Source organism: Hylobates moloch, unplaced genomic scaffold, assembly GCF_009828535.3.
Source record: "Hylobates moloch isolate HMO894 unplaced genomic scaffold, HMol_V3 SCAFFOLD_7, whole genome shotgun sequence".
In the NCBI taxonomy this organism is placed as follows: domain Eukaryota; kingdom Metazoa; phylum Chordata; class Mammalia; order Primates; family Hylobatidae; genus Hylobates; species Hylobates moloch.
The window spans coordinates 100,901,577-100,912,371 of NW_026652282.1; the positions used below are offsets into that span (position 1 = coordinate 100,901,577).

The following is a 10,795-nucleotide window of genomic DNA, read 5'->3' on the forward strand; positions in this document are numbered from 1 at the left end:
TAGAAAAAGAAAAAAAGAGAAAAAGAAAAAAAGCCGAAAACTTCCCAAGGTTTGCCTTAGAATTAGCAGGTGGGGATGGACCCCGTTCCACCACGAGCTCCTCCAGCGCCCGGGGCTCCGGCGTACCCTACGCCTCTGCGCTCGCGGCCCCGCCCCCGGCCTCCCGCGGGGCTTTAATGACATAAGCAACTTTCCTCGCGCACCCCCCGCCCCGTCTTGGTACGGCCTGTCCGGCGCTCGACGTTCCACCCCCCTCTCTCTGCTCTCAGGTTGGTTCAGCCCCCGTCTACACTGGGGTGGTGCTTAGCCGGCGCCAGACCGACCCTCGACTTCGGAGAGGCAGCGCGGTTCCTCTGGGTGCTTCCGCCTCCCCTTCTCCGGCTTCTCCAGCCTCCTCGGCCTCGTCGCCCGCCGCGGGAACCCGAGACCCCAGTGTATGCCCCACCCCTGACCCCGCTCGCGACATGTCCACCCCGGCTCGGCGGCGCCTCATGCGGGACTTCAAGAGGTAAACCGAGGGGACGGCCGAGGCCGGGGGTTGCGAGCCGGAGCACAGGGCGGGTCCCGAGGCGCGCCGGGCGGGGAGGGCTGGGGAGCGGCCGGGAGCGGGCGCCAGTGCCGGCCTAGGGGGACCCCTGTCTGTCTTCCCGAAGGTTGCAGGAGGATCCTCCAGCCGGAGTCAGCGGGGCTCCGTCCGAGAACAACATAATGGTGTGGAACGCGGTCATTTTCGGGTGAGTCTGCGTTCGTGGCGGTGGCGAGAGAACTGGGGACGCGAGCTGCCTCGGTCTGCGCTCCGGGGCGGGCCCCCCGCGGAGGCCGACGGGGTAGGGGAAAATGTTTGGGTCTGGCTGGGCCTAGGCGCCTCCCCGGAGCCTGTGCCTCGATTAGCTCAGTTCCCGCTGCCAGGGGGAACCGCTTGGGGTTCTAGGGGGGCGGGGCGGGGAGTGGTGGCGGTTAGGCGCGGCGGTTTGCCCTGTGTCTGTGAGCCCGGGACATCCATTTGTAGTGGCTTCCGACCCCGGCAGCAGTGCTGGAGATAGCAGAGCTCAGGATAGGCATCTCAGATGAAGCAGGGAGAAGGGGGCCCCTTAAGTGGAACTGACCATTTTTCTCTGTGTTGCAGGCCTGAAGGGACCCCGTTTGAGGATGGTAAGAGAGAGTTTCTTTACCCACTTTTCAGGAGCCTGGTCATCTGGGGAAAGGGTTCCCAGTCATCCTGGAAGTGTCTCCTGCTTAGGAACCTGCCTCTGCCTAGTCTCTGTCTGCTAAAGGCTTGAGTGGAATGCAGTGTGTGGCTGGTTGTTCTGGATATTGTATGCTTGACTAGAACTGCACCTTTCTTCTTGCTTTCTTAAAAAAAAATCTGGGTAAGGCAGTCACTTTTTAAAAGGAGCAATCATAGCACTGGTATTAAGGATTTTTGAGGCTTGGGCTATGATTCTGCTAAATTCAGCCCTCCATCACTGAATTAGTATAAACCCAACCAGTTGCTGATAGTCAGCAGAGACCCCAGAGACCATCTGGTTCAGAATTCTACCCCAAGGGCAGGAATTGTGTTCAGCAGGTGCTTGGTAGATGTGTGTTGGATGTTGAGTGGATGCGAGAATCCCTTGCATACAACTGTCTGGTTTCTACAATCTGACATTGAATGCCTGTCAGCCTCACTGCTCTAAGATGGTCTTAAATGCCTCATTTGAGTACAGTATTCTTTCTTATTTTTAAGTGAATTTGCAGTGTGTGCTTTCATCAAGACGTTATGATCAGTAATTTCAAAGCAGCTTCACAATTGAAGTTAGCCTTAATGTACCCTTTTGATCAGTGTCCTGCCTACTTGAAAGTACTACATGTACCAGTAGGTACATAATTTTTAATTGATTTAGGTTTAACTTTTAAAAACGTGTAAATTGCTTTTTAAAAACTTTCTGATTTTAGATAATTATAGATTCATATGCAGTTGCAAGAAATAATAGAGACACCCTTTATACCCTTAACCCAGTCCTCTCCCCAAACCCTCCTGTTTGGTTACATCTTGAATGACTAGACCCTATCACAACCAGAAAAATGACATTGATAGTTCTACACTCAGTTGTGTGTGTGTATGGTTGTTTTTTGAAAGTTTAATACATTTAAAGGATGATTAAAGTATTTGAACTCATGAAATTCTTTAATATTTGAGGTTTTTTAAAAAAAGGAAAAGGATCTTTCTGTTATTTTTTTCCTCAATGATTTCCTTCGGTCACATAGCATTTATACACACACACACTTCAGTTTGAAGGTGGGAACAAAAACGTTTTTGCAAACTACTTAATACATACTTATGTTGCTGAGCCGGATTGCTTTTTGATGCTACCAGTCCACAAAACGTTGTGAGGTAAGTCAATATCAACTAAGTCTGTAATTCATCTCAAGTACTTAGATTTCCCCAGGAAACTGTGGACAGTTACCTGAATATTTTTAGCTTCCTCTTTACCTTTACCCCCTGGGTAAATATCATTACTCTTCAGGGCTGCAAAGGAAAGAAATGACAGCAAGAGACAGTGATTGTAAGGGCATACTACTGTGGCGCGGTTAATCATTTGAACTGTAGCAAGAAACTATAGCTAGATTTAATTTTCCTCTACCAGATTGGCACTAGTTTTTTTTGTTTGTTTTTTGTTTTTGTTTTTGTTTTTTTTTTGAGACGGAGTTGCGCCCTGTCACCCAGGCTGGAGTGCGATGGCGTGATCTCGGCTCACTGCAACCTTCACCTCCTAGGTTCAAGCGATTCTCCTGCCTCAGCCTCCTGAGTAGCTGGGATTACAGGTGCGCGACACCGCGCCTGGCTAATTTTTTGTATCTTTAGTAGAGATGGGGTTTCACCACGTTGGCCAGGCTGGTCTCAAACTCCTGACCTTGGGATCCACCCGCCTTGGCCTCCCAAAGTGCTGGGACTACGGGCTTGAGCCACCGCACCCGGCCAGCACTAGTTCTTTATACCTGAGCTTTAAATGTACAGATTAACTGTGTATTTGCTTTAGCCCTAGTAGGCTTTGTTTTCATTGGCTTCTTTTTTCCTTGTCTTACTCTGTTTTATGATGGGCACAGCTTTATTAATAGTACATCACTTTGCTGGGGATTGGCTACCTAAATATTTCAAGGGTGCTTCTCTTAAGTGGTATGAATTGAAAAGGTACTTATGGAGTCCATTATCTACCAGGACTGTCACCTTTGACATTACTGGTTCTATTTTTGATGATTTGTGTCTCCATCCTAGCATTACTGAAAGGAATTACTCAGGCTGATTTGTTCTGTTGAACAGTCTGCTACCCATGGATGCTTCCTCAGGTGTCTAGAACACTGTGGCCTGTGGTTCCCCCCCTCAAAAAATTTAGCTTTTTTTTTTTGAGACGGAGTTTTGCTCTTGTCGCCCAGGCTGGAGTGCAGTGGCACAAGCTCAGCTCACTGCAACCTCTGCCTCCCAGGTTCAAGCAATTCTTCTGCCTCAGCCTCCCGAGTAGCTGGGATTACAGGCACCTACCACCATGCCCAGCTAATTTTTGTATTTTTAGTAGAGAGGGGGGGTTTCACTATGTTGGCCAGGCTGGTCTCGAACTCCTGACCTGAGGTGATCCACCCACCTCGGCCTCCCAAAGTGCTATGATTACAGGCATGAGCTGCTGTGCCCAGCCTTAACCATTTTTTGAATATCCTTTATTTATAGTTGGGGAATTTACAGTTAGAGAAAAGACTGATTAGGGATAAGTAGCATAGTTGATTTTGCTGTTTCCAATGTATTATGTTATTAATTAAGAACCTCAAAACTACTTTTGCTTCTTCATTGTAAACCATTCGTTATGGAAGTTTCTGGAACAACCGGATCCTAGTTAGAGTGATGAAATCTTAAGAAAAGCAACACTTAAGGGTATTTTGGTTTAACTTCACACACTCGAAGTAAGAGGAATATATTCTCAAGAGCTTACACTACCAAAACATTGGGGAGAAATGCTTCCTCATCAGAATATCTTGGTATACATGCTAAATACAAAGGTTATGGAATATAATCTTCATCACATAATCTAAAAATTGTTAATAGACATGGTAAGGTACTGGTATTTGCTTTTCATAATAGATGTGTTCTTTAGAATTGGGGTACAAATCTTTTTTATTTTTTTTTAATTTTTGGAAATGTTTCTGAGTCATAAAATCTTTTTCAAAATGAATCTCTAAAGTCCACTAAGAGTGTTTTAAAGATAAATAAATCCTATGATGAAGAGTTTTGGATATTACTTGAAAAATCGATTTTCAGTCATCAAAAATAATTTTGAAGTTGCATGTATTTTGCTTTCTTCTCAGGGGTCACAAACTGGTGGCCAAATGGCAGAAAACACCTGCAGGTGTGTTTTCTTTGGCCAATATAGTATTTTCCAAAACTTGACTTTGTGAATGTCTTTAGGCAGAACATATACCCCTTCTAGTCCAACCATATCACTCCTTATTGCCATACACCAGTCACTTAACACGTTTATGTAATTTTGGTGGTCTCCCTGTATAGATGGATTGATACTTTCCTGACGATGTCTTAGCCTCCTCGGGAAGATGAACAAAATTAGTATACATTATGTACAAAAATGGTGAGGCTTAAGTTTTCAGTTATTTTAAAGCCTAGCCTTCTAAATATTCAGAGGGTAAGCTGTAGTCTCAGACTGCATAATACTAATTCTGGGATTTTAAATTCCCTTAACATTTGTTTTAGAGCTTAGAAATTACATTGAAGGTTATACTAAACAGGTTCTGATTAATGTGACTAAAAGTGTGAAGTTTTTACCCTCTTTTTAATGTGTACCTTGAATAAGATTTGGGTTAAGTCTTAATTTATATTCAAGTAGACATAAATAGGTTGCTTCACTTCTCAAGATTTTAAGTGAACTGTTTTAAAAGACTTGCGATTAACTTCTTTGGTAGCTAGGTAATCACCTAGTTGAACTTCTGGGCAAGTGTATGCAGAAAGCTCAAGTCAGGGAACTTGTAAGCCACCAATATAGGTACTCAACTTGCTTTGAACTGTGAGTGTTTGATGTAGACCTAAAAGTACTGTTTAATATCTGAATGCCTTAATTGTATATTTCTTTCTTACTGATAGTTCTGATTTTTGAGTTTTACCTCCTTCAGCTGAGTCTAGAGATGTGAAACTTTAGAATTACTATAGCAAAAATAGTTGCTCATGGTTTTGGAGCGCTTAACTTTGTGGCACTATGCATATTTCTCTCATTTAAACCTCACAACAATGCTGTATGGTGGGTACTATTATTAATCTCATTTTACAAATGAGGAACTTAAGGTTTGGTCAAGGAGAACACCTTCCCCAAAGTCTCACAGCTAGTAAGTACCAAAGCAAGGACTTGGGCCCAGACCTGTCTGACTGCAGAGCTCATGCTCTTAGCCAGTATGTTTTTACTGTTTTTGCTTATGGCTTCCCTATGTCTTGCTTTACTACCTTTAGATACCATATTTAGTGATGGTTTTAAAGTAGCTGGGATCTCCATGTGCTGTTACATCTGCCCAGTTTTAGAGCAGTGTCTCTTACCCATAATTTAGTCAGATTGCAACATTGATCCAAGTGTGTTTACACTTGAGATCATAATACATAAGTAGACTCAAAGTTTTGAACTCAAACACATTCCCACTTTTTCTTGCATATTATAATGTCAATAAATACTGAAAAGGAAGAACTGTGCTTTCTTCCTCAGAAAGAGGAAGATTTATGACCAGGTGGTGATAAAGGTGAAGTATGTTCTGATGGACATACTTCCGTACTTCTAATGGGCATATGTTTGTCCATTCCATAAGATTTTACTTTCTTTCCTTAGTTATAATACATAGTATCTTCAGGTCTGGCTTTGAAAAGAAAATAGGGAGTAACAATAGTTTGAGGAATATGTCTCTGTATGTTGCATTTTATATATATATATATATATATATTTTTTTTTTTTTTTTTTTTTTGAGACGGAGTCTTTCTCTGTCCCCCAGGCTGGAGTGCGGTGGCGCGATCTCGGCTCACCGCAACCTCCACCTCCTGGGTTCACGCCATTCTCCTGCCTCAGCCTCCCGAGTAGCTGGGACCACAGGCGCCCGCCAACACGCCCGGCTAATTTTTTTGTATTTTTTAGTAGAGACGGGGTTTCACCGTGTTAGCCAGGATGGTCTCAATCTCCTGACCTCATGATCCACCCGCCTCGGCCTCCCAAAGTGCTGGGATTACAGGCTTGAGCCACCGCACCCGGCCTGCATTTTATATTATTATGAAGCTTTGAGACACTTGTTGATACTAAGGGCAGCTTTGTTAGCAAATTGTTTCCAATGAGCTTGCTAAAAACAAACTTTTTGATATTGTTTGGTCAGATCTAGTCCTAGAATGATTATAGTCTTCTCTCTTTTTCTTAAGCAGTGATAAACCTTTTAATGAGAACAAAAAGGAAATAAATTGCTAACTCTGAAGGAACCAGTAAGAAATACACTGAAGTACAGTCTGTTGTTTTAGAATAATTTGTTAAATGGACCAGAATAATACAGTGGAACACGCATCACCTTATACCATATAGTAACTGATTCTAAGTTTACTTGAACAGATTTCAGTCAGGAAAAAACATTGCTCAATTGTTTTCTTGAATTTATTCAACAAACAATTGAAAATAATATTTTAAAGGGCATAATCTCTTCAGATCACATCTTACAATTCTTGAATGAGATCCAGTTTGTCCATGCCTTGTAAGTAAGTTTACAACCTACTATGCTTTAGGGCCTCCTGCTACCTTAGGTTGACATATATTTAAGAAAAATAATTTCATTTCAATAGTAGCGTAAACATTAGAAAAATAAATTTGCTGGAAACATGAATGCAATCTAAACCAAATGTGATTTTAAAATTATTTCTGCCATTAATTCCCTCCATATGTGTGAATAATTGAGTTGATTTTATAGTGAAGTACCTTATGAGCCATACTTAAGGGTTTCTGAGAGGGACTATGAAGTTTTTCCTGGCTTAAATTCAATTAAGTTTTCATTATAGGGTCACTATGACATGAAAAGGAACCAGTATGAACACTTTTATACTTATTCCCTTCTATTTTAAAAACAACTTGATTATGGATTTGTATTCTGGCATTGGTTTTTGAACCCTCGTGCTTTCATTCTTTCTAGTCTGTGTAAAAATCACTGGAGAGTTTAAGATGGCAGCTGACTAAAATAGGCCTTTGAGGTCTTTTGGTCTTCTAAAGGAAGAAGGCCAAATTTTGGGCCCAGTTTCTTATTTTAAGGATGTTTTCAAAATGTACAGTGGCTAAAGTCTTGTAAGCAGTAATTTGGTGTTTATGATGGCTGTCTTCACGTTTGGGGGAAAATAATGGCAAAACAAAAAATCACATTTGAGTAGTTCTTAGAGCAATTCCTAGAGATGTATTTCTTACCTGGCCTCTCCTCTCTACCCTGTATCTTTGCTTTATTAAATACTTGGAAAAACCCACATAGCATTAAAAACAAAGTACTACTGAACAAAGTGATAAATACATTTTCTTAAATCTTTCTTTTCTAACCACAGGAACATTTAAACTTACAATAGAATTCACTGAAGAATATCCAAATAAACCACCTACAGTTAGATTTGTCTCTAAGATGTTCCATCCAAATGGCAAGTATCACTTTTAGTACAGTGTTTTAAACTACTATAGTGTTTATTATGGAGTATTCCACATTTCCTGTGTATTTTGTGGTGCCTGAGTATTTGTTTAGGCAGCTTGCTGCTTCCTGAAAGCTGAACTTGTTCTTGGTTGTCTGTGGCTGTCTTGTCCTAGAACTGAAGCAGTGGAGGTATTTTCCCTTTGCTTGGAGTCTGGGAGCCTCCTGATTTTGATGATCTTTGTCATTTACTTATTAAACAAAACGAAGGATGCTTTTGAGGTTTCCTTTTAATGCTAGGCCAGATTGGGATAGTCTTGTGTTGTAATTATTTTCACTAGCGTTTAGAAAATTAGTTTTCATTGGATGCATATCAGAATTACTGTGGAACATTTTAAAAATACAGATGCCTTCGCCCCACTCCAAACCTACTGAATAGGATTCTGTTGTTGAGGGCCAGGCATACGGTATGTCAGAAAAGCACCACAGGTGATTCTAACTTACCACTTTGCACTTTTTAAAATAGTAGTAAGCCTAGAACAGCTTGCCTTTTATTTAGGTTAATGAAGTATTTTTCAGGGTATCAGATATTTTTATCTTTGTGCCAAAATGAAATCTTGTGAACTCTGAGTGATCTTTTGTTATTTCAGATAGGGGATACAGCCTACAAATTTGGTGGAATGAATTTCCCACATCTGTGGATAGCTAGGGACCCTGTTCAAAAATGTTTCTGATTTCCTGGATAATAGGGCAGCCTTTCCCAAAGGATGAACACTAAGTATCTTCCAGTTTTATACTGATCACATCTGACATTCTCTGATCATCCTGATTATTTCACTAGTGGTGGTTATGACTCATCTTTTCAGGCAGTTAACTGGGAAGCAACATAGGAATCTTTTTAAACTTCAAAAGCAGAGTATTCTTGACTATTTTTGTTTTGTCTATAATGTTAAAACCTTAGTGGTCTTGTTACGTTTAATGTACCTACTTCTTTGTTCTTAGTCTATGCAGATGGTAGTATATGTCTGGACATACTTCAGAACCGTTGGAGTCCAACCTATGATGTGTCTTCCATTCTAACATCCATACAGGTGAATTTTTCCTTAATGTGACAAACTATAACTTTTAATATGTTTATATTAGCAATTGAATTGTTTTGGAAAGTCATAATATAATAGATCTTTTTATTTTTGGTCAAAGCTTGTTTTATAGATGAAAAGTAGACCATTAAGACCCAAGTCAGCTGGGCGCAGTCGCTCACACCTGTAACCTCAGCACTTTGGCAGGCCAAGGTGGGAGGACTGCTTGAGTTCAGGAGTTTGAGACCAGCCCGGGCAACATAGTGAGACTCCATCTCCCTTAAAAAAAAAAAAAAAAAAGCCACATATATTTTCCTAGCTACTAGCAGATTCATATAATTCTGGGTTTGTATGCTAAAGATAAGAAATGTAGCTGTACTTAGGACAATTTAATTGAGTGTCACTACATTATAAAATAGTTGTTTTGCATTAAGGAACTGACATTTAAAAAATTGTCTCTTTAGTCTCTATTGGATGAACCCAATCCCAATAGTCCAGCAAACAGCCAGGCTGCTCAGCTGTACCAGGAGAACAAACGGGAATATGAAAAGCGTGTTTCTGCAATAGTAGAACAAAGCTGGCGTGATTGTTGACCCCGGGTACGGTTAAAAGAAGCTGGCCATAAGAAAAATATATATTGATGTGTTTGTCACCTCCCTACTCCTGTCATTACATTTACTTTATTAAAAGCAAAATAGCTGTTGTGCTGTTTCCATCTTCCTTGCCAAGTTTTCCTACCCCTTCTACCCTCTCCTTAAACATCAGAAAACACCCTCTATGAAATCAAATGTACTGTACCTGGGTTACTTGCAAAAATTACTAATGCTTCAGTTTTTCTGTTGTATTTCATTTCCAGTTTTCAGGCAGTTATTTTTATTATTGTACTTTAAGCTTTTAAGATGAATTGTTATACAAGAGGTGCTTATGCTTAGCTTGATGACCAGGATGTTATTTTTAACAAAATGATTGCTGAAGTGTTTCATCCTGGCCGGTCCTTCACTTGTGTTGGATTTAGAAGTGAATGTGTTTGGAATATGGCCTACAGAGAATAGAAACAAATCCATGTAAACAATTTTGAAGGAAGAATGGGAGCTAAAAATCCTGTGATACTAAGATCTGAGTCATATGAATTACAAGATAGTATTTACTGTCAAGAAGGAGAAAGCTGAAGGACTCAGCTAAAGGAGTACAGCAATTGTAGTAACTGACACATCCTCTCTTTGCAAGCTGCTGACTGGGCACACTCATGCTAAGTTTCAGAATTATTGGTCTTCTGGGTTTTTGCTTTTTAAAAGAGGTGTGGGAGCAGAGGAGTGGAAACAATCATGAGTTTGTGAGCTAGGGAAAGTTGGAGATCCTTTAATCTTTTTAAAGGATCAGTGCTGCCCTAGGTGAATAAACTCAATTGTCCATCTTTATTTTAGAGTTTTAATGAATTCAAGGAAGGGAGCATAGCATATCTGTGGCAAACTATTTTCCACTCAAATCCTGAGTTATTACTGCATGCTTTAATTTCTTCCCTTTCAGCATCTGAGAACCTTAAAGCCAACGTCTGCGATCTTTTTTTGGATATTTATACTTCTAGATATATAGTACCTTTAAGTAGCAGTATGGGACAAGGCTTGTAAATGTTTTGTCTAATGTTCTATTGTCACCTTTTATGCATTTATCACTTCCAAATCTAACTTTGCACAAGTAACCCATGTAAAAAAAAATGTACATTTTTCAAAAGTTGTAAATAAAAATAACCTTAAAATTTCATAGTCAAGGTATCATTTTTTTTTTTTTTAGCTCAGTATAAACTTTTTGTATTGGTTTCTTATTGGGATCTCATATCTACTCATTTCCCCCCTCAAACATTAAGGTAAAAGCAAAAATACTCATTCTGGGAATGGAAAAGACAAGACAGATACTTCTGGAGAGAACCTTTGTTTTCTTTCCAGTCATAAGTGGTAATGCTTTTTAAATATATTAACAGAATATGTTGCCAGGCACAGTGGTTCACGCCTGTAATCTCAGCACTTTGGGAGGCCGAGGCGGGCAGATCATGAGGTCAGAAGATC

The 10,795-nt window shown here is 40.6% G+C and overlaps 1 protein-coding gene across 2 annotated transcripts; it reads left to right on the forward strand.

Moving 5' to 3' along the window:
* Positions 1 to 287: 287 nt before the first annotated feature.
* Positions 288 to 10,495, forward strand: UBE2A (ubiquitin conjugating enzyme E2 A). 2 transcript variants are annotated; one of them, XM_032757532.2, is made up of 6 exons: positions 288 to 508; positions 654 to 734; positions 1,127 to 1,152; positions 7,577 to 7,666; positions 8,656 to 8,744; positions 9,197 to 10,495. In XM_032757532.2, the coding sequence occupies exons 1-6, from the start codon at positions 465 to 467 to the stop codon at positions 9,323 to 9,325; spliced, it is 459 nt and encodes a 152-aa protein (XP_032613423.1). In that variant the 5' UTR covers positions 288 to 464; the 3' UTR covers positions 9,326 to 10,495. The 2 variants fall into 2 exon arrangements, with proteins under 2 accessions (XP_032613423.1, XP_032613424.1); XM_032757533.2 differs by lacking the exon at positions 7,577 to 7,666.
* The last annotated feature ends 300 nt before the right edge of the window (positions 10,496 to 10,795 follow it).

Excerpts from the sequence above, each read along its gene's own strand:
- UBE2A (XM_032757532.2), top strand. The coding sequence starts at position 465 with ATGTCCACCCCGGCTCGGCGGCGCCTCATGCGGGACTTCAAGAG. Across the intron at positions 509-653 it reads CTCATGCGGGACTTCAAGAG|GTTGCAGGAGGATCCTCCAG; the intron begins GTAAACCGAGGG and ends GTCTTCCCGAAG. Across the intron at positions 1,153-7,576 it reads AGGGACCCCGTTTGAGGATG|GAACATTTAAACTTACAATA; the intron begins GTAAGAGAGAGT and ends TTCTAACCACAG.